Below are 23654 nucleotides of genomic sequence, written 5' to 3'. Positions count from 1 at the left end.
TATGTTAAGATGATTTGAGGGTTTTCTTTGTCCTATGTGTGTATTTTGTGAGGTAAAGGATCTCAAATCCAGCTCATTTGCCTTTGTGATGGTCCTAATCATGTTCAATCATGTAGGCCTGGAACGACAAACTATTGTCCTATAAATCATAAACGCCTACTTTTTGAAGGCATTTTCCTTTTTTTAAGTATGATGATGGATTATGTCACCAATACTGGGTCCTGGAGGGTCACAGCCTATGTAGAATCGCCTATATTGTTATTGCACAGCACTAAAACCTCCAATCCACTTTACTACTGTCATTGATGATTATTTTATTTAACCTTTATTTAACTAGGGTATTAAGTCAATTAAGAACAGATTATTATTTACAATGACGGCCTACCAAGAGGCAAAATGCCTCCTGCGGGGATGGGGGCTGGGATAAAAAATCTAAATGTAGCACTCTCTGCTATTAATTGGTTAATAGATTGAGGTGTTTCCTTGCTAGGCTTCAGAGTAAAAGCCTGCCTACCCTGTATCCCTCCTGAACCAGGACTGGGGACCACAGGTGTAGTTCTAAAGCTACCTAGATTACTCACTTGTCTCCTTCCTTCCTCTGTCTCCTCTCTCCTTCCCCAGTCTTCGGTGGTACCAGCACCCTACGGAAGATGAGTTGAGGAGCCTTGCTGGAAAACAGCAAAAAACAAAGAGCAAGAAGGACCGGTAAGAAGGCAGACTGAGGAGGGTAGGGGTGGGGTGGGGAGGGGTGGGTGAGGTGGGGAGGGTAGGGGTGGGTGAGGTGGGGAGGGTAGGGGTGGGTGAGGTGGGGAGGGTAGGGGTGGGTGAGGTGGGGAGGGTAGGCGTGAGGAGGGTAGGGTAGGAGTGAGGAGGGTAGGGGTGGGTGAGGAGGGTAGGGGTGGGGTGGGGTGGGTGGGGAGGGTAGGGGTGGGTGAGGTGGGGAGGGTAGGCGTGAGGAGGGTAGGGTAGGAGTGAGGAGGGTAGGGGTGGGGTGGGGTGGGTGAGGTGGGGAGGGTAGGGGTGGGTGAGGTGGGGAGGGTAGGCGTGAGGAGGGTAGGGTAGGAGTGAGGAGGGTAGGGGTGGGTGAGGAGGGTAGGGGTGGGTGAGGTAGGGAGGGTAGGGGTGGGGTGGGTGAGGTGGGGAGGGTAGGGGTGGGTGAGGTGGGGTGGGGTGGGTGAGGTGGGGAGGGTAGGGGTGGGTGAGGTGGGGAGGGTAGGGGTGGGTGAGGTGGGGAGGGTAGGCGTGAGGAGGGTAGGGTAGGAGTGGGGAGGGTAGGGGTGGGGACGGCAGTGGCACAAAGGGGAGCCTGTTGGATCAGGCAGGAATTTAAAGAGGAGTGGCAGACGTTTGAGAAGGGTGGAGAACACAGGTGAGACAACGGAGAGATGAAGCAGATGTGTTTAGGAAGCTTGTTTAAGGCCTGAAGTATTTTTGTTGTTTGTTTTTGCCCGTGAGCAAAGCTAGCCTTTGCTTATTAGAATGGGCTCTGACTATCTTGTGGTAGTGAGTTAAAGGGATACTTCAGGATTTTGGCAGGATTTTTATCTACTTCCCCAGAGTCCGATGAACTCATAGATACCATTTTTATGTCTCTGTTAGGGTTGACCCCAATTAGGCAACTGGTCGATTGTTTGGTCAATATGCTGATGGTCGACCAAGATTTCTTTAGTCGAGCAGTAGGAAACACCTGTCTGATTCGTCTGAGTGCACTAATCCATTGTCGAGGTTGTGGGGATGGCACATTCCATCAGTCTAAGACAGTTGCTACTGAAATTGTATATGGTTGTATTATGTAAGAAGAAAAATATTTTATATTTTATAACAGATGCACTTTCTCACGCGTTGCATAGTGGTCGCTGTCTGTGGTTCTGAAACACATCAGTGCGCTGTTGAATTGTCGCCTTCCTAGACCATGTTGCTATGAACATAATAGCAAAGTTAACCAGCATATTGGTGTTGAGAACAATGCAGTGGAGGCAGCAGCGGAGTTAGGAGACGAGAAAACAGCCCTTGCCTTAATTGTCTAAGAAAAGTGAGGAGAGAGGAAACCCCAAATTAATTAGGTCTATAATCAATAGCCTAACTGTTAAATGTGCCTAGCTTTATTATTCAACCATATTCAGTACCAGTCAAAGGTTTGGACACACCTACTCATTCCAGGGTTTTTCTTTATTTTCACTGTTTAAAAAAAAAAAAACTGTGTGACTAGCACCCGTTGTCTCTCTCCTCCCTCCTCCAGCGTCCACCACAGAGCATCAACAGTGTGTATCTCGCTGTCAGTGTTGCTGAAGCGGCAACCTACAGCAAATAAATTGTTAAACAACTGAAAATATATTTGAGATTCTTCAAAGTAGCCAGCATTGCACACTCTAGGAATTCTCTCAACCAACTTCACCTGGAGTTCCCACATATGCTGAGCACTTGTTGGCTGCTTTTCCTTCACTCTGCGGTCCAACTCATCCCAAACTATCTCAATTGGGTTGAGGTCGGGTGATTGTGGAGGCCAGGTCATCTGATGCAGCACTCCATTACTCTCCTCCTTCAACCTGGAGGTGTGTTGGGTCATTGTCCTGTTGAAAAACAAATGATAGTCCCACTAAGCGCAAACCAGATGGGATGGCTTGTCATTGCAGAATGCTGTGGTAGCCATGTTGGTTAAGGTATTTAAATTCAGCAATGCATCCCCATATCATCATACCTCCTCCTCCATCCTTCACGGTGGGAACCACACATGTGGAGATCATCCGTTCACCTACTCTGCATCTCACAAAGACATGGTGGTTGAAACCAAAAATCTCAAATTTGGACTCATCAGACCAAAGGACAGATTTCCACCAGTCTAATGTCAATTGCTCGTATTTCTTGGCCCAAGCAAGTCTCTTCTTATTATTGGTGTCCTTCAGTAGTGGTTTCTTTGCAGCAATTCAACCATTTTAAAGCCTGATTCACACAGTCTCTGAACAGTTGATGTTGAGCTGTGTCTGTTACTTGAACTCTGTGAAGCATTTATTTGGACTGCAATTTCTTAGACTACTAACTCTAATGAACTTATCCTCTGCTGCAGAGGTAACTCTGGGTCTTCCTTTACTGCGGCGGTCCTCATGAGAGCCAGTTTCATCATAGTGCTTGATGGTTTTTGCGACTGCACTTGAATAAACATTCAAAGTTCTTGAAATGTTCCGGATTGACTAACCTTAAATTAAGGATGGACTGTCATTTCTCTTTGCTTATTTGAGCTGTTTTTGCCATATTATGGACTTGGTCTTTTACCAAATAGGGAATTCTTCTGTTTACCACCCCTACCTTGTCACAATATAACTGATTGGCTCAAACAGATTAAGATGGAAAGAAATTACACAAATGAACTTTTAACAAGGCACACTTGAAATTGAAATGCATTCGAGGTGACTACCTCATGAAGCTGGTTGAAAGAATGCCAAGAGTGTGCAAAGCTGTCATCAAGGCAAAGGGTGGCTACTTTGAAGAATCTCAGATATAAAATATATGTTTTGCTTACTACCTGATTCCATATGTGTTCTTCCATTGTTTTGATGTCTTCACTATTATTCTACAATGTAAAAAATAAAGAAAAACCCTTGAATGAGTAGGTGTGTCCAAACTTTTGACTGGTACTGTATGTTGCCGCTTCAGCAACACGGACAGCACGATGTACACTGATGTTCTGTGGTGGTCGCTGCAGGAGGGAGGAGAGAGACAACTGGTGCTAGTCACACAGTCCCTCTGTTTTATTTTTTTAACACAGCGCAGCAAATCTGAGCCAGGCCCAGCACAATGAAATCAATTGCGTCGGATTCCTAGTCATTTGTCTTAATTATTTAATCCAACAGTTCGCTTAAAGCATCAGACAAGCTCAGTGCATATAGTTGATTTGATTTAAACACATATGATATGTCTATATATGGAAAAATACACATTTTTAGAGGTATTTTTGCGAGCCAATGCTAACTAGTGTTGACAGGAAGTCTATGGTTATCTACTAGCATGGACACAGAGGAACTTAACTTGTGACTCTCTACTACAAATGTGGATTGGGGCATGTTGCCTCCTCTGCTTCCTGAATTCACCAATCAACTCAGTAGTATATGAACAGCAGTTTTTTCAGACTCCAACAAAACAAGCTGTAACCCCACACGTCAGGGGTCATGGCGATGCTATGGCGAGTTCTGAAAGTAGGCATGCCATGTAATGTCTTTATTTCTAATCTGTATGGCCGTCAGTGATAAATGATCATATTCCATATCTACATTCTGTGTTACTGCCTTTAGCCTCACAGAAAGCAAGGTGTGGCAATGTGAAATGTTCTGGAACATTTGAGAATTGAAGTGTATGATGCTATCTAGATTCATGCTGGGAGCCATGAGTTAGTCCTAGACCATTCCTTAAGCTTCCATGAGGCAGGTCATAGCTCAACGCCACACATTTGCTTATGCTTCAAAAGACTGATCACTGTCCTTTTGCCTGCTTGTGCCACACATGTCCATTCCTTTTGTTGTGAAGCCCTTTTCTCCAGTCAGGTGCCACAGAATTGAAACGTGTCCAGGGCATGTTTGGCTCCAGTGTCTTGCTGAGGTATTGTCTTCTGAATCCAGCACACACAGAGCTGAGCAAACACTGCCCTGTGTCCCGAAGGCCCACTAGAATGGTCAGTTGGTCTCAGGAACAGTTGGCCCAATCCCTGCCGTGTGCTGCTCTTGCAGCCTGTCCTGCACTTCTCCCCCTTTAGCCCTATGACAAAATATTGGATTTATGAATTATATGGGCCCTAATCCGCACTACAAAAGAGAAAGCATCAGTGCTCAGTACCCCTTGGTTAGGTTGACAATAGAGACTAAGTTAAGGAAGACTAGCCACTTTGATGACGCTAGCCAGTTTGATGCTAGCAGATGCCCAAATGACCTTGTACTTGGGATGTGCAGTTATTTGAATATCTGAACGGACATTAGTATTTCAATACTTGTGAGTATTCGTTTATGAGTTCAAATGTATATAGGCCTATTATAACATTGAAAAGGCTTTTTCTAAATTAAAATATCCATGTGACATTGTTACATACAAGAATCTACTACCATGACATTTCAAATGATTAATTAATAAAACAAAATTGTCAATGTATTTTTTTTTTATGACATGCACGTGCAAAGATGTAAAGAGGCTCAATGTATTGCAAGTGGAGTGAGAGTTCACTAATGCAATGCCAGATGGAATAAATTACGTAATTAAAAGTGTGTGAATTGAGGACTAGGCTACATCGAGCAACCAACAGGTAGGCTGTTTTTTTATTTGAATGGGGTTGGGCAGAAAGCACAGCATGTGGCTTCAATTAGCCTAGCAAGCTATAGCTTAGCTAACTACTATAGCTATCTTCTCTACTACTAGGCTACTCCAGTCAAGACAAGCACTGTTAACGTTATGGGATGATAAATAACATGGCTGTTACAAGTTATCTAGTCTTGGCTGTAGCCGAGTTGCCTTGGCATCTCTCTCCCTCCATCTGCTCAGTGTTGCCCAACTATCTTTCAAGGAAAGTACCGTTATCTGTTGGTTGATCCATTTGTCGCTGGAAGTCGCTAGATGATATCATGCAGCAGTGCTCAGGTTAAATACATTTATTTCGAATATCCCGATATCTGGCAAAATTATACTATTTGAATAGTGGAATTATTTCAAACCCCATCACTACCTTGTACACAAATCAAGTTTGATTTAGTCCAGGGTTTAATGTATTGTTCTTTAGGGCAGCCAGTAATTGGACATGATAGCAGTATATTTGTATTAAGCAGTCTTTGCTGTGCACTTGATTAGATGTGGAACAATGACCACGAAAAACATGAGTACACCTGCCTGCAACATGGGACATGTCTGTCTGGTACTGATTTGGCACTGTCTTTTGTCCCAGGAGGAACAATGGCCACATAGATTACAAGCCTCTGACCATTCCCAAGGACATAGACCTGCAGCTGGAGACCAAGTGCATCACAGAAGTGGATACGTTAGGTAAGAGGCCATATCTACAAACACTATTCAATTATCATCTTATCTTTATGACCTTTGTTTTGTCCCTTGAACCTCAACAAATCTTCATAATTCAGTATTTGTGCACATCTACATTTTCCCCGAAATATCAACATCCCCATCCAGAACTACTGTCATAAATTAACTAACGTATCCTCTTCCCGCTGCTCCTCCTCTCCCCGCTGCTCCTCCTCTTCCCGCTGCTCCTCCTCTTCCCGCTGCTCTTCCTCTCCCCGCTGCCCCTCCTCTCCCCGCTGCCCCTCCTCTCCCCCGCTGCTCCTCCTCTCCCCGCTGCTCCTCCTCTCCCCGCTGCTCCTCCTCTTCCCGCTGCCCCTCCTCTACCCGCTGCCCCTCCTCTTCCCGCTGCCCTTCCTCTCCCCGCTGCCCCTCTTCCCGCTGCCCCTCCTCTCCCCGCTGCCCCTCCTCTCCCCCCGCTGCCCCTCCTCTTCCCGCTGCCCCTCCTCTCCCCGCTGCCCCTCCTCTCCCCGCTGCCCCTCCTCTCCCCGCTGCCCCTCCTCTTCCCGCTGCCCTTCCTCTCCCCGCTGCCCCTCCTCTCCCCGCTGCCCCTCCCCTCCCCGCTGCTCCTCCCCTCCCCGCTGCTCCTCCTCTACCCGCTGCCCCTCCTCTTCCCGCTGCCCCTCCTCTCCCCGCTGCCCCTCCTCTCCCCGCTGCCCCTCCTCTCCCCGCTGCCCCTCCTCTCCCCGCTGCCCCTCCTCTTCCCGCTGCTCCTCCTCTTCCCGCTGCTCCTCCTCTCCCCGCTGCACCTCCTCTCCCCGCTGCCCTTCCTCTCCCCGCTGCCCTTCCTCTCCCCGCTGCCCCTCCTCTCCCCGCTGCCCCTCCTCTCCCCGCTGCTCCTCCTCTCCCCGCTGCCCCTCCTCTACCCGCTGCCCCTCCTCTTCCCGCTGCCCTTCCTCTCCCCGCTGCCCCTCTTCCCGCTGCCCCTCCTCTCCCCGCTGCCCCTCCTCTCCCCGCTGCCCCTCCTCTTCCCGCTGCCCCTCCTCTCCCCGCTGCCCCTCCTCTCCCCGCTGCCCCTCTCCCCGCTGCCCCTCCTCTTCCCGCTGCCCTTCCTCTCCCCGCTGCCCCTCCTCTCCCCGCTGCCCCTCCCCTCCCCGCTGCTCCTCCTCTCCCCGCTGCTCCTCCTCTACCCGCTGCCCCTCCTCTTCCCGCTGCCCCTCCTCTCCCCGCTGCCCCTCCTCTCCCCGCTGCCCCTCCTCTCCCCGCTGCCCCTCCTCTTCCCGCTGCTCCTCCTCTTCCCGCTGCTCCTCCTCTCCCCGCTGCACCTCCTCTCCCCGCTGCCCTTCCTCTCCCCGCTGCCCTTCCTCTCCCCGCTGCCCCTCCTCTCCCCGCTGCCCCTCCTCTCCCCGCTGCTCCTCCTCTCCCCGCTGCCCCTCCTCTACCCGCTGCCCCTCCTCTTCCCGCTGCCCTTCCTCTCCCCGCTGCCCCTCCTCTTCCCGCTGCCCCTCCTCTCCCCGCTGCCCCTCCTCTCCCCGCTGCCCCTCCTCTTCCCGCTGCCCCTCCTCTCCCCGCTGCCCCTCCTCTCCCCGCTGCCCCCTCCTCTCCCCGCTGCCCCTCCTCTTCCCGCTGCCCTTCCTCTCCCCGCTGCCCCTCCTCTCCCCCGCTGCCCCTCCTCTCCCCGCTGCTCCTCCTCTACCCGCTGCCCCTCCTCTTCCCGCTGCCCCTCCTCTCCCCGCTGCCCCTCCTCTCCCCGCTGCCCCTCCTCTCCCCGCTGCCCCTCCTCTCCCCGCTGCCCCTCCTCTTCCCGCTGCTCCTCCTCTTCCCGCTGCTCCTCCTCTACCCGCTGCCCCTCCTCTACCCGCTGCCCCTCCTCTTCCCGCTGCCCCTCCTCTCCCCGCTGCCCCTCCTCTCCCCCGCTGCCCCTCCTCTCCCCGCTGCCCCTCCTCTCCCCGCTGCCCCTCCTCTTCCCGCTGCTCCTCCTCTTCCCGCTGCCCCTCCTCTTCCCGCTGCTCCTCCTCTTCCCGCTGCTCCTCCTCTTCCCGCTGCCCCTCCTCTACCCGCTGCCCCTCCTCTTCCCGCTGCTCCTCCTCTCTTCCCGCTGCCCCTCCTCTACCCGCTGCCCCTCCTCTTCCCGCTGCTCCTCCTCTTCCCGCTGCCCCTCCTCTTCCCGCTGCCCCTCCTCTACCCGCTGCCCCTCCTCTTCCCGATGCCCCTCCTCTACCCGCTGCCCCTCCTCTTCCCGCTGCCCCTCCTCTCCCCGCTGCCCCTCCTCTCCCCGCTGCGCCTCCTCTTCCCGCTGCTCCTCCTCTTCCCGCTGCCCCTCCTCTTCCCGCTGCCCCTCCTCTACCCGCTGCCCCTCCTCTTCCCGCTGCCCCTCCTCTACCCGCTGCCCCTCCTCTTCCCGCTGCTCCTCCTCTCCCCGCTGCCCCTCCTCTCCCCGCTGCCCCTCCTCTCCCCGCTGCTCCTCCTCTTCCCGCTGCCCCTCCTCTTCCCGCTGCCCCTCCTCTTCCCGCTGCTCCTGGTCTCTGCAGCGTTGCACTACTTCCCAGAGTTCCAGTGGCTGGTGGACTTCACGGTGGCAGCCACAGTGGTGTATCTAATCACAGAGCTGTACTACACTGTGGCCCAGCCCTCAGGAGAGATGAACATCAGTGTGGTGTGGTGCCTGCTGGTCCTTGCCTTTGTCATGTATCCTTCAGTCAATACATTGTTCAATACATCCTTCTCTCTTTCAATCACTCTTTTTTATATCAAATCAATTTGACATTTGTCGAGAGGATGTTGAAGGTTCAATTTGATCTCACCTAGTAGCACCGTCAAGCCAAATCCCAAAATGTTGGGTTAAAGACCTAGTAAAAGAGTTTCAGTAGTATCCCACACACACACACTGAGAATAATCCCTTCTGTTGCTGGTTAACAGAAAAAAACCTGAGCGAGAGCCTTGATTGTTTCCAGGCTCCATTTCAGTAGTCAGGGAGCATCAGGAGATCATCAGGAGAGCAGGCAGTTAGTGGCCATAAACTGACAGACACGGCTCCAACCACTGCCTGCCACCACCTGTTTCCCCCTACCTGTTACTTTCTTCCACCGACACGTCACTATATCATACGCGTTATCCTTCGCCACAGTCAATCTTTCCCACACTCCCTGTCGGGAACTGGCTGAATGCGGTCGGAAGGCATGTCATTTCCTGCCTACCTGCTGAGGAAGATTGGATGCCCAATTTTCACAGCCCACCAGACTGATTTGCCTGGGAAAAGAAGAGACTTTGAGGTGGTGAGAGGAGGAGGAGGGGGGAGCACGGCTGGATGGATGATGAAGATGATGATGGGGATGCGATGGTCTGTGTGTTAATGCCACACTTGATTTCAGATTCCCATCTCCAGCAAACCTCTCGGGGTGGTAAAGAGCCAGAGGCTGCAGCCAGGCACCTGCTGTGTTAACCTCGACTTGACGCATCTGAGCCATGGAATGGAATCTTAAAACGGCTAAGTTTGAATGTATTTAGCAGATAAAAATGTTTTTGTGCAAGTTAGGAAAAACACAGGTTGCAGTGGCTCAGTATTAGAACTCATGATTGTTCCTGAGCTCTGAGTTTCTATAAATGTTGATGACGTTGAATACCCAAACTAATACACATCAAGTAGACGTTGGTTAGCCTAGACTTATCAAGACAATCAGTGATGGTATAACTGGAATGGGCAAAAGCTCTTACAGAAATGCTGCTGCAATATTTGAACCTTACTTTCTGTGGCTGCTTCCCAGATAGTGTTTAGGGGTACGTTAGCAGCAGCCTCACTGACAGCTCTGTCAATGGGGCTGCATTGCTCTTTTGAGAGGCTAGCTCGAAGTTGTCAAGTAACTTTTTAAAATGCAGCCTTTAGTATCCCGTTTGTGACCCCACAGAAAAAGTCCATTGGATTCCCCCATTCAGAATGCACTGAGACATTGGTTTGTGAAATAAAGGCTGAGCTCCCTCTCCGTGGAGAGCCAGGCCAGCTCTAGAGACACAGTCTTTACTTAGCCTACTAGAATCACTACAGCCAGACACAGCAAAAAAATACCATTCTAGGTCTGAGGAAGCCTGGCCAATTGAACCCCAGGGTAATGTATGACAGCTACTGTTGAGGAGGGAGACAGATGCTAGACTGTGTGTGTGTGTGTGTTGCGGGTCACAATGCAGTAGTGCTTCTGATACATCTGGTATATTACACCATTACTCCAGATACATGTGTAGGATGCAGTCACTTCACCCCTACCTACATATACAAATTACCTCGACTAACCTGTATCCCCGCACACTGACTCGGTTCCAGTACCCCCTGTATATAGCCTTGTTGTTGTTTTATTGTGTTACTTTTTATAATTGTTTACTTGCTTTTATTTGGTAAAGATTTTCTTAACTATTTCTTGAAAGGCACTGTTGGTTAAGGGCTTGTAAGTGAGCATATCACAGTAAGGTTTACACATGTTGTATTCAGCACGTGACAGTTTGATTTTGATTTTTGATCTCTGCACAGCCTTGGTGCACAGCAGAATAATTTTAGGCTATATTTCATGAGTTGTGTGTTTCTGCTGGTGTGTTCCTTAACTCCCGTGCCCCACAGTAAGACTCTGTTCTCCCTGACGGCCTTCTACTTCAAGCTGGAGGAGGGCGGTGAGCGCTCGCTCTGCATCACCTTCGCTTTCTTCTTCTTCGTCAAAGCCATGGCCATCCTCATCGTCACCGAGAACTACCTGGAGTTCGGCCTGGAGACAGGTGAGTGGGCCATGAACCATCTGTCATTACGGCTAGATAGCACTTCTTCAGTCCTGCGCCTGCAACCTATTCATTAGTGCAAAACTTTGCTTCCATATGAATATAACCCTTAGGACTCACAGGCTGGTCTGGCTGTTGTTCCAGCCCAGTGCTAACACATACAATTCAACTCCCCAAGCTAGGTGTGTTAGTGATGGGATAGAATAGCATGCAAACCCTGTGGTTCCCCAGGACCATAGTTGAATCCATTTTTCTAATATACTGTAATTCTTGTTTTTCTGGTATTTGTAGGACAAATTCAAATATAGAGATGTTTTCATTTCCTCCTAGGTTTTGCAAATTTCTCCGAAAGTGCCACACATTTTTTAGAGAACCAGGGGTTGGAGTCCCAGTAAGTAAGAGCTTATTCTATCACTGTGTGTTTTGACACATTAATGTAAAGTAGACTTTAACCCAGTATGACTGTGTCTCTGTTCTTTTCTGTAGGGGTCCCATATCTAAACTCACCTTTAAGCTGATCCTGGCCCTGCTCTGCTCTCTGATTGGTGCATTTCTCACCTTCCCCGGCCTACGATTGGCCCAAATGCACCTGGATGCCCTCAACCTGACCACAGCTAAAGTCACACAGTGAGTTCCTCTCTTCCTTTCAGTCTTCCTTCCTTCCTCAACCAGACCACAGTTCAACAGCTGCTGTTTTCCCATTCCTCTATGAGTTTGCTGCAGTAGTTGTGTGAGTGTTATGTTGTTTTCAGATCTGTGCAGTTAACACATATTGGAGTGGGGAGACAACCTATGAGGACTCATTCACTTTTCTCAATGACTCTTGGATAGGGCAAGGCTTTTGCTGACAAAAATGTGTGACCTATTTATGTTATTCCTGTCTCCCAGGACCTTGCTTCATATCAACTTCCTGGCCCCTCTTATTATGGTATTGTTGTGGGTCAAGCCCATAACCAAGGACTACATCCTGAACCCTACCCTGGGGAAGGAGAGTGTGCCTTTGTAAGTTCACCTCTGGGTTGTTTCGTTTGTCATTTCATGTTTTCCCAGTGCTTTTCAACCACATGTATGGTGATGACATGGCACACCCAAGGTCAAAAAGCCAGGCCTTTCCAATGTTTGTAATATTTGTAATAAGTTGCATCATGTAAAGCAGCTGCCCATCTCCTCTCTTTCCACCTCTTCCTGTCATCCCACTTCTCTTCTTTCCTACCCTCACCTTCTCTCACGCTATTGACTTGGGTTGGCCAATCATTTTTCCTCACACTGACTCACACACTCTTTCTTTCTCTCACACATTGACTCTCTCTGTCTCTCTTCTCCCCACCAGGATGACTGAGGAGACGTACGATACGTTGCGTTTATGGACCATCCTGCTGCTGTGTGTGCTGCGCCTGGCTATGATGAGGCACCACCTCCAGGCCTACCTCAGCCTGGCCCAGAAGGGCGTGGAGCAGATGAAGAAGGAGGCGGGGCGCATCAGCACCGTCGACCTGCAGAAGATGGTGAGTGACATGTTGCAGATCTGAGCAATATGGAGAGAGAAAAAATCCATATCGCAATAAATTGGCCAATGTTCTTCGGAAACAATAAATCAGCGATACATTATACTAAAGTTTTTTTGGGGGAAATTGTTACATTTGGGCAATATGGATAAAAAGTTATATCATGATAAATGTAACTATTTGGCCCAATAACACACAATTTTATGGACAGTTACTTTACATTAGCGGCAGGGATCTAGACAATTTTTTCCCAGTGCCAAGTCAGACAACTGAGATGGTAGTTTACTTTTTGACTCATAGACTATTTCATCTAACATATCCAGGAAATGTATGATTTGATATTTCAATGTGCAACCTGTCAAAATAGGATCCAGAATGATCAGATTTATTTTTGCCTCTTCAGAGAAATGCCGACATCTTTGTGCATAGGCTATTAATGTTGACCAAATAAGGGTTTTAGAATAATCTACAGGAATGTTATGTAGCAAAATTACAGATGTAAGAAAAATGCTTCGGTAACAAGGGAGGCAATGTCTGTCTGTAATTTTCGGTTTATCATCCCAAGCCTAGCGCCTTGAATCGGACAATAATTTGGCCTTGACAGATGGGCAGAGTATGAGAACTCTAAAACCCCATTGTTTTTCAGGATCTAAAAGGGGCTTAAGTGGTGTGGTAATGGGCGCAGTTGAATTTCTGTAAAAAAAAAATGTTTTTTAAATTTTTAAGCCAATTTCCTGCGATTTTATATACAGTACCATTCAAAGGTTTGGGGTCACTTAGAAATGTCCTTGTTTTTGAAAGAAAAGCACGTTTTTTTGTCCATTAAAATAACATCAAATTGATCTGAAATACATTGTTAATGTTGTAAATTACTATTGTAGCTGACGTTTGAACGGTAGTGTACAGTTGAAGTCGGAGGTTTTCATACACCTTAGCCAAATACATTTAAACTCAGTTTTTCACAATTCCTGACATTTAATCCTAGTAAGAATTTCCTGTTTTAGGTCAGTTAGGAACACCACTTTATTTTAAGAATGTGAAATGTCCGAATAATAGTAGAGAATTATTTATTTCAGCTTTTATTTCTTTCACATTCCCAGTGGGTCAGAAGTTTGCATACACTCAATTAGTATTTGGTAGCATTGCCTTTAAATAGTTTAATTTGGGACAAACGTTTCGGGTAGCCTAAGTTGGGTAAATTTTGGCCCATTCTTCCTGACAGAGCTGGTGTAACTGAGTCACGTTTGTTGGCCTCCTTGCTCGCACACGCTTTTTAGGTTCTGAAATGGACATTGTGGAGAACATTATAGTATCCTATCAGTGCATCTGACAGGTCAACACCTCCCATGCCCGTGTTGTAGTCCTTCACAGCAGCTAGAATGGGGACATTTTTTGTGGTCCATGCTCCGGCACCGTCCTTCACACGCCTGACGACGTGATCTCCACTGAAGGACTTGTGGATACTGGAGCACATGACCACCTCTCTGGTATCCATCCACTTCACAAAGAGTAGGCCATCTTCATGGATCCATCGCGTGGTACCCCCCCTCCCGCTTAGGCATGTCGTTCACCTTTGTCTTTGGAAAGCCCACTCTGTTGGTCCGAATGGTGCCACAAGCCCACACATCCTGCTTCCTCAGCTCAGTAAACAGGGTAGGGCTTGTGTAGAAGTTGTCCACAAACAGTTTGTAGCTGAAAATAGGTCTTGCAGGCCTCAACGATGTTGGGGTAGAGAGGTTTGATTTTGCACAGCCTATCAAACCTTGCTGTGCCTCCTTGTCATTCTCCCCATCAACTTCTGGCTCTCTGATATGAAGCGCCTGTGAACGTGTCAGAAACCCTTTACAAGACATGACAGTCATGGGGAAATGCAGTTGATAGAGAGCTGACGTTTTCCAGTAGTCCCGTAGAGTTTTCAACTTCACCAGCTCCATGTAAATGACCATTGAAAAGTAGCAGAAAAGGGCTGACAATGGTCTTCCATGCCTCTTTCTTTCCTGCCTGCTTCTTAGCCCCGTACTTATTGGTGTTCGACACCAGGGAATCAACAACTGACGAGGTGAAAACAGTTGAAAAAGTTGAAGAGGGCTGTACTTTGCAGTAATGTCTAGTTGAGGTCCTGGCTGCCTTTTGGGTCTAAAAACTGGTGGATTTGGTTCCACATCATCTTCTAACACAGAGTGCCAACGACCCTCTGGCCCTCTGTCTGCAGGTTTCTCTCTTCCCCACCTCCTCTTCGTTGTCACTGACTTCACATCTCTAGATGGCCGTGTAAGTGGGCTGCCGGAGACAGCGGGGGTCCGGCTGGATGAACCAGCTTCAGAGGGAGATGGACACCTAGACATTGGCGGCTCATAATCAGAATCACTGCCACTGTGAAAGATTTTTTAAATCAGTAACAATACTTTCATGTATGAGCCCTGTATCAACGCATAAAATAAACAGATATATATAGAGTACAGGGAACATAATCACTATGGTGAAATGCTGTTCCATTCCATGTTTATGAAAAAAAATAATATCACACACACAGTATAGCCAATGTGTATGATATTTTTATATATTGCAAATAAAATAAGAAAATAAACAAACAAAAATCTAAAATGAATATTTGATATTATTAATTTCAAACAATGACATTAACATTAGAATTTACCAATCCAGCATGGATTGCAGAAACATGTCTTCCGCCTGGGAGTCAAAACTAGCTTTGCTGAAAGATTCATTTTCCTGAAGCAACTGTCTCGCTGTCTCTATCTTTTTCCTCTATAATTTGGGTTAAATCTGTATACCTAGACTTTGTTTTAGCTGTTCCTGATTTATTCGCCATAATTTAAATATTTAAACTTGTTGAAAATGGTATTGAATATTTACTGCTATGCGTAACACTCGTGGCTCGGTCAAGTAGGATTTGCAATGGCGAATGAACCTCTTTTACGCCAGAGTTTACGACAAAGGCTGGTCTTCGAACGTATAACCATTACATATTGCCGTTTACCTCAGCTCATTGGCTATCTTCCAAGCTAGATTTCAAGATGATCAGTGGTCATTGGGCCAAAATACAGTCAATCAACGATAGACCGGTCCTACCATAGGTACGCAATGAGGTCATTGATTGGTGTCTTCAAATCGGTTTGTTTCGGTCAATACTTCCCGGGAAAAGAACCATCACGTATGGTTGTGTTAGTAACAACCAGAGGATTGCAATGAAACCAACCATGACTGGATAAACGTTTGTTTATTGTGTGTAATTACCACGAACGCTTCGTCCAAAGTTGAATGAGACGGAAATCACGACGCAAGCGGTTTACAAATGTTTCATGTTAGGCTATAAAAATGGATGTCATCAAACAAAATGAACATTCACTGTGTAGTTAGAACACTTGGCATTGCCACCAGAGGAAGATCTTCAATGGTAAGCAATTTATTTTATTGTTATTTCTGACTTTCGTGACGCTAATGCTTGGTTGGAAAATGCTAGTAATACTTGTTAGGTGGGGCGCCGTCCTCAGAAAATCGCATGTTTGCTTTCGCAGTAAACCATTTTGAAATCTGACACAGCGGCTGGATTAATAAGACGTTCATCTTTTAAATGATGTAAGATACATGCATTTACAAGAATGTTTAATATAACAAATGGTGTATTTAGAATGTTAGCGCTCTGCAGTTTCACCGGATGTTGGCCTGGTGGGACGTTAGCGTCTCACCTACCCTAGAGAGGTTAAGAGGCCCGCCCAAGGATTTCAATGGCACACAAATCGCTGGGTTTGAAGACTGTCTTTACTCTTTTTTTGTGCTTTCCAGGTGGCCCGTATTTTCTACTACCTATGTGTAATCGCACTGCAGTATGTGGCACCCTTGGTGATGTTGCTGCATACAACCTTGCTTCTAAAAACCTTAGGTGAGTTTGGTACCATCATCAGAAATGATTGTCTGTACAGTATATTGAACGTTTTAACAGCAGTCTTTAGCCCACCACTCTGCTAACGTACCCCCCTACTCTCTGTGTTATAGGTGGACACTCCTGGGGTGTGTACCCTGAGGAAGACTTCCCCTGTCCGCTGGACTCTGACCCTGCCATGGTGGCAGCACCAACTGCAGCTCCAGGGCCGGAGGTGGAGGCCCACCTGTCAGTGGCTCTCGGGGGCCTGCGGACAGTGTTCACCCCCCTGCTTTTCCGCGGCCTCCTCTCCTTCTTCACCTGGTGGATCGCTGCCTGCCTCTTCTCCACATCAATATTCGGCCTCTTCTATCATCAGTATCTTATGGCGGCATAGCAGCATTGCCCCAGGGTCAGTGTGGTGTCCCACAAGGCTCTGTTCCAGGCCAGTTCAGAAGTGACTGAGTTGTCATTAGGTGCCCTAATGCTTCCTCCATGGATGACTCTAAACCTTGTTTTTTTACAACCTTGTTTTTGAGAGCAGGATTCACAAATCCTTACCATGAGACTAATGTAAATGAGGGTAGTGATAATATACACTGAGTGTACAAAACATTAAGAACACCTTCCTAGGGGCTGTTATGGTGACCGTATTACCGCCACACTGGCGTTCATGACAGCAGTCAAATTCCATGTGACCATTTAGTCACGGTAACTTGGCTTCTCCAAGCTCTGCTGCTGATGGTCATTAGTAGACTACCAAACCTGCTTACTGCCTGGTACTCAGCACACTATTGTCACTCTGACATCAATGCAAAGAAATTGAAAATCAAACACTCCATGTGAGCCCATGAGCTCATGGGCAACATTTCTATAGGCTATGCAATTGCGTGAGAAAACAGAGTTTTGATGGCCTCTATTTTTATGTTTTATTTCACCTTTATTTAACCAGGTAGGCAAGTTGAGAACAAATTCTCATTTACAATTGCGACCTGGCCAAGATAAAGCAAAGCAGTTCGACAGATACAACGACACAGAGTTACACATGGAGTAAAACAAACATACAGTCAATAATACAGTATAAACAAGTCTATATACAATGTGAGCAAATGAGGTGAGAAGGGAGGTAAAGGCAAAAAAGGCCATGGTTGCAAAGTAAATACAATATAGCAAGTAAAACACTGGAATGGTAGTTTTGCAAAGGAAGAATGTGCAAAGTAGAAATAAAAATATTGGGGTGCAAAGGAGCAAAATAAATAAATAAATTAAAATTAAATACAGTTGGGAAAGAGGTAGTTGTTTGGGCTAAATTATAGGTGGGCTATGTACAGGTGCAGTAATCTGTGAGCTGCTCTGACAGTTGGTGCTTAAAGCTAGTGAGGGAGATAAGTGTTTCCAGTTTCAGAGATTTTTGTAGTTCGTTCCAGTCATTGGCAGCAGAGAACTGGAAGGAGAGGCGGCCAAAGAAAGAATTGGTTTTGGGGGTGACTAGAGAGATATACCTGCTGGAGCGTGTGCTACAGGTGGGAGATGCTATGGTGACCAGCGAGCTGAGATAAGGGGGGACTTTACCTAGCAGGGTCTTGTAGATGACATGGAGCCAGTGGGTTTGGCGACGAATATGAAGCGAGGGCCAGCCAACGAGAGCGTACAGGTCGCAATGGTGGGTAGTATATGGGGCTTTGGTGACAAAACGGATTGCACTGTGATAGACTGCATCCAATTTGTTGAGTAGGGTATTGGAGGCTATTTCGTAAATGACATCGCCAAAGTCGAGGATTGGTAGGATGGTCAGTTTTACAAGGGCATGTTTGGCAGCATGAGTGAAGGATGCTTTGTTGCAAAATAGGAAGCCAATTCTAGATTTAACTTTGGATTGGAGATGTTTGATATGGGTCTGGAAGGAGAGTTTACAGTCTAACCAGACACCTAGGTATTTGTAGTTGTCCACGTATTCTAAGTCAGAGCCGTCCAGAGTAGTGATGGACGTAGTGATGAAGATTAGGGAGGTAAGGCACTAAATAGACCATAGTGGTGAAGTAAATACAATTTAGCATTAACACTGGAGTGATAGATGTGCAGAAGATGAAATGTACAAGTAGAGATACTGGGGTGCAAAAAAATAAATAACCATATGTGGGTGGGCTATTTAGAGATGGGCTGTGTACAGATGCAATGATCGGTAAGCTGCTCTGACAGCTGATGCTTAAAATTAGTGAGGGAGATATATGACTCCAGCTTCAGTTATTTTTGCAATTAATTCCAGTCATTGGCAGCAGAGACCTGGAAGGAAAGGTGGCCAAAGGAGGAGTTGGCTTTGGGGATGTCCAGTGCAATATACCTGGTGGAGCATGTGCTACGGGTGGGTGCTGCTGTGGTGACCGGTGATCTGAGATAAGGTGAGGCTTTACCTAGCAAGACTTTATAGATGACCTGGAACCAGTGGGTTTGGCGACAAATATGAAGCAAGGGCCAGCCAATAAAAGAATACAAGTTGCAGTGGTGGGTAGTGTATGGGGCTTTGGTGACAAGACTGATGGCACTGTGATAGACTACATCCAGTTTGCTGAGTAGTGTCGGGGGCTGTTTTGTAAATTACATCGCCGAAGTCAAGGATCGGTAGGATAGCATGAGGGAAGGATGCTTTGTTGTGAAATAGGATGTCGATTCTAGATGTAATTTTGGATTGGAGATGCTTAATGTGAGTCTGGAGGGTGAGTTTACAGTATAACCAGACACCTAGGTATTTGTAGTTGTCCACATATTCTAAGTCAGAACTGTCCAGTGTCGTGATGCTAGACAGGTGGGCGGGTGCGGGCAGCAATCGGTTGAAGAGCATGCATTTAGTTTTACTTGCATTTAAGAGCAGTTGGAGGCCACGGAAGGAGTGTTGCATGGCATTGAAGCTCGTCTGGATGTTTGTTAACAACAGGGTCCAAAGAAGGGCCAGAAGTATCCAGAATGGTGTCGTCTGCGTAGAGGTGGATCAGAAAACTACCAGCAGCAATAGCGACATCATTGATGTATACAGAGAAAAGAGTCGGCCCGAGAATTGAACCTTGTGGCACCCCCATAGAGACTGCCAGAGGTCCGGACAACAGGCCCTCCGATTTGAAACAGTGATGTATATCTGAGAAGTAGTTGGTGAAGCAGTCATTTGAGAGACCAAGGCTGTGGATTCTCCCGATAAGAATGTGGTGATTGACAGAGTCGAAAGCCTTGGCCAGGTTGATGAAGACGGCTGCACAGTACTGTCTTTTATGGATGGCGGTTATGATATCGTTTAGGACCTTGAGCGGGGCTGAGGTACACCCATGACCAGCTCGGAAACCAGATTGCAGAGCGGAGAAGGTACGGTGGGATTCAAAATGGTTGGTGATCTGTTTGTTAACTTGGCTTTCGAAGACTTTAGAAAGGCAGGGTAGAATAGATATAGGCCCTTAACAGTTTGAGTCTAGAGTGTCTCCCCCTTTGAAGAGGGGGATGAACGCGGCAGTTTTCCAATCTTTAGGGATCTCAGACGATATGAAAGAGAGGTTGAACAGGCTAGTAATAGGGGTTGCAACTATTTGTGGTGGATAATTTTAGAAAGAGTGTCTAGATTGTCTAGCCCAGCTGATTTGTAGGTGTTAGATTTTGTAGCTCTTTCAGAACATCAGCTATCTAGATTTGGGTGAAGGAGAAATGGGGGAGGCTTGGGCAAGTTGCTGTGGGGGGTGCAGAGCTGTTGACCCAGGTAGGGGTAGCCAGGTGGAAAGCATGGCCAGCAGTAGAAAAATGCTTATTGAAAATTCTTGGTTATTGTAGATTTATCGGTGGTGACAGTGTTTCCGAGCCTCAGTGCAGTGGGCAGCTGGGAGGAGGTGCTCTTTATCTCCATGGACGTTTTGGGGTAAGTGCTACAGGATGCACATTTTTGTTTGAAAAAGCTAGCCTTTGCTTTCCTAACTGCATGTGTATATTGGTTCCTGACTTCCCTGAAAAGTTGCATATCGTGGGGGCTATTCGATGCTAATGCAGTACGCCACAGGATGTTTTTGTGCTGCTCAAGGGCAGTCAAGTCTGGAGTGAACCAGGGGCTTTATCTGTTCTTAGTTCTACATTTTTTTTGAATGGGGCATGCTTATTTAAGATGGTGAGGAAGGCACTTTTAAAGAATAACCAGGCATCCTCTACTGACAGAATGAGGTCAATATCCTTCCAGGATACCTGGGCCAGGTCGATTAGAAAGGCCTGCTCGCTGAAGTGTTTTAGGGAGCGTTTGACAGTGATGAGGGGTGGTCGTTTGATCACGGACCCATTATGGATGCAGGCAGTGATCGCTGAGATCCTAGTTGAAGACAGCAGAGGCGTATTTAGACGGCAGGTTAGTCAGGATGATATCTATGAAGGTGCCCGTGTTTACGGATTTAGGGTTGTACCTGATAGGTTCCTTGATAATTTGTGTGAGATCGAGGGCATCTAGCTTAGATTGTAGGACAGCTGGGGTGTTAAGCATATACCAGTTTAGGTCACCTAACAGTACAAACTCTGAAGATAAATGGGGGGCAGTTAATTCACATATGGTGTCCAGGGCACAGCTGGGGGCTGAGGGGGGTCAATAACAACTGAGAGACTTATTTCTGGAAAGGTGGATTTTTAAAAGTAGAAGCTCGAACTGTTTGGGCACAGACCTGGATAGCATGACAGACCTCTGCAGGCTATCTCTGCAGTAGATTGCAACTCCTCCCCCTTTGGCAGTTCTATCTTGGTGGAAAATGTTGTAGTTGGGGATGGAAATTTCTGAATTTTTGGTTGCTTTCCTAAGCCAGGATTCAGACATGGCTAGGACATCAGGGTTGGAGGACTGTGCTAAAGCAATGAATAAAACACACTTAGGGAGGAGGCTTCTGATAACATGCATGAAACCATGGCTTTTACGGTTACAGAAGTCAACAAATGATAGCGCTTGGGGAATAGGAATGGAACTGAGGGCTACATGGCCTGGGTTAACCTCAACATCACCAGAAGAACAGAGGAGGAGTAGGATAAGGGCATTGCTAAAGGCTATAAGAACTGGTTGTCTAGTGCTTTGGGGACAGAGAATAGAAGGAGCAGATTTCTGGGCATGGTAGAATAGATTCAGGGCATAATGTATAGACTATGGTAGGATGTGAGTACAGTGGTGTTAAACCTAGGCGTTGAGTGATGAGAGGTTTCGTCTCCGGAGGCACCAGTTAAGCCAGGTGAGGTCGCCGCATGTGTGTGGGGTGGAACAAAAGAGCTATCTAAGGCATTTTGAGCGGGACTGAGGGCTCTACAGTGATATAAAACAATAAAAACTAGCCAAGCCAGCAGTAGACGAGGCATATTGACATTAGAGAGAGACATAAAGCAAACACAGGTGTTGATCAGAAAAGCTAAGACAACAATGGGTAAATGGCGATGAGTGGGTCAGTTAGGTACATACAGGACCTGAGTTTGAGGCTGGGGCCGACAGGTAAACAAAATGAGGTACCGTGTTATTGAAACAGTCCAGGGGTCATCAGCTATCTACAGTGAGGGAAACAAGTATGATCCCCTGCTGATTTTGTACGTTTGCCCCCTGACAAAGAAATGACCAGTCTATAATTTTAATGGTTGGTTTATTTGAACAGTGAGAGACAGAATAACAACAACAAAATCCAGAAAAACGCATGTCAAAAATGTTATAAATTGATTTGCATTTTAATGAGGGAAGTATTTGACCCCTCTGCAAAACATGACTTAGTACTTGGTGGCAAAACCCTCGTTGGCAATCACAGAGGTCAGACGTTTCTTGTAGTTGGCCACCAGGTTTGCACACATCTCAGGAGTGATTTTATCCCACTCCTCTTTGCAGATCTTCTCCAAGTCATTAAGGTTTCGAGGCTGACGTTTGGCAACTCGAACCTTCAGCTCCCTCCACAGATTTTCTATGGGATTAAAGTCTGGAGACAGGCTAGGCCACTCCAGGACCTTATTGTGCTTCTTCTTGAGCCACTCCTTTGTTGCCTTGGCCGTGTGTTTTGGGTCATATTCATGCTGGAATACCCATCCACGACCCATTTTCAATGCCCTGGCTGAGGGAAGGAGGTTCTCACCCAAGGTTTGACGGTACATGGCCCCGTTCATTGTCCCTTTGATGCGGTGAAGTTGTCCTGTCCCCTTAGCAGAAAAACACCCCCAAAGCATAATGTTTCCACCTCCATGTTTGACGGTGGGGATGGTGTTCTTGGGGCCATAGGCAGCATTCCTCCTCCTCCAAACACGGCGTGTTGAGTTGATGCCGAAAGAGCTCCATTTTGGTCTCATCTGACCACAACACTTTCACCCAGTTGTCCTCTGAATCATTCAGATGTTCATTTGCAGACTTCAGACGGGTATGTATATGTGCTTTCTTGAGCAGAGAGACCTTGCGGCGGCTGCAGGATTTCAGTCCTTCACGGCGCAGTGTGTTACCAATTGTTTTCTTGGTGACTATGGTCCCAGCTGCCTTGAGATCATTGACAAGATCCTCCCGTGTAGTTCTGGGCTGATTCCTCACCGTTCTCATGATCATTGCAACTCCACGAGGTGAGATCTTGCATGGAGCCCCAGGCTGAGGGAGTTGACAGTTCTTTTATGTTTCTTCCATTTGCAAATAATCGCACCAACTGTTGTCACCTTCTCACCAAGCTGCTTGGTGATGGTTTTATAGCCCATTCCAGCCTTGTGTAGGTCTACAATCTTGTCCCTGACATCCTTGGAGAGCTCTTTGGTCTTGGCCATGGTGGAGAGTTTGGAATCTGATTGATGGATTGCTTCTGTGTCTTTTATACAGGTAACAAGCTGAGATTAGAAGCACTCCCTTTAAGCGTGTGCTCCTAATCTCAGCTCGTTACCTGTATAAAAGACACCTGGAAGCCAGAAATCTTTCTGATTGAGAGGGGGTCAATTACTTATTTCCCTCATTAAAATGCAAATCAATTTATACAATTTTTGACAAGCGTTTTTCTGGATTTTATTGTTGTTATTTTGTCTCACTGTTCAAATAAACCTACCATTAAAATTTGTGTTTTCCCTACTGCGGTGTGCACATTGCTCAGCTTATAATATAAAGAAAAAGCCTAATTTATCAACATTTTAAGTTAAACGTGCTGATCTGTTGCATCAGCCTCATTGCTTTTAAAATTTATTTTGATGTGAGTGGTTGTATTCATTTGGGATCTATCGCATCTCATAACTGTCTCAGACTATGTTTAGAATATTTATTTCTTGCACAGAAGGGCAAGTTGACCAATAGAATAGGTAAACTTTTGTGGTACGGTGGATAGCAGATTGACATAGGCTAGTGTTTTTGCCCTTCGTTCGGCCTACTCATCTTGTTGGCTGACGAAATGTAAATGTGGACAGTTCTTCTAACATCTTCAGTATGCTCTTCGGAATTCGATAAGAGGGACGAGCGCAGTTGCGGGTGTCTGTCTTCACTTGTAGCCTACTTAGCTGAGATGCCTGTAAGAAGGACACAATCACATGACGGGCA

The 23654-nt window shown here is 47.0% G+C and overlaps 1 protein-coding gene across 2 annotated transcripts in view; it reads left to right on the top strand.

Moving 5' to 3' along the window:
• LOC112247311 (transmembrane protein 161B) overlaps positions 1-16796 on the top strand; it is a 29721-nt gene extending 12925 nt beyond the window's left edge. For both annotated transcript variants that reach the window (XM_024416042.2, XM_042320366.1), the window contains 10 exons: positions 622-705; positions 5918-6015; positions 8520-8676; positions 10596-10747; positions 11078-11138; positions 11234-11374; positions 11636-11749; positions 12078-12252; positions 16057-16153; positions 16267-16796. In XM_024416042.2, coding sequence (XP_024271810.1) covers positions 622-705; positions 5918-6015; positions 8520-8676; positions 10596-10747; positions 11078-11138; positions 11234-11374; positions 11636-11749; positions 12078-12252; positions 16057-16153; positions 16267-16529 — 1342 coding nt within the window. In that variant the 3' untranslated portion in view covers positions 16530-16796. The remainder of the gene's footprint in view (positions 1-621; positions 706-5917; positions 6016-8519; positions 8677-10595; positions 10748-11077; positions 11139-11233; positions 11375-11635; positions 11750-12077; positions 12253-16056; positions 16154-16266) is intronic.
• Positions 16797-23654: the final 6858 nt, after the last annotated feature.

This window comes from Oncorhynchus tshawytscha, linkage group LG04 (assembly GCF_018296145.1).
Source record: "Oncorhynchus tshawytscha isolate Ot180627B linkage group LG04, Otsh_v2.0, whole genome shotgun sequence".
In the NCBI taxonomy this organism is placed as follows: domain Eukaryota; kingdom Metazoa; phylum Chordata; class Actinopteri; order Salmoniformes; family Salmonidae; genus Oncorhynchus; species Oncorhynchus tshawytscha.
This window is presented reverse-complemented; position numbering and strand designations above follow the sequence as displayed.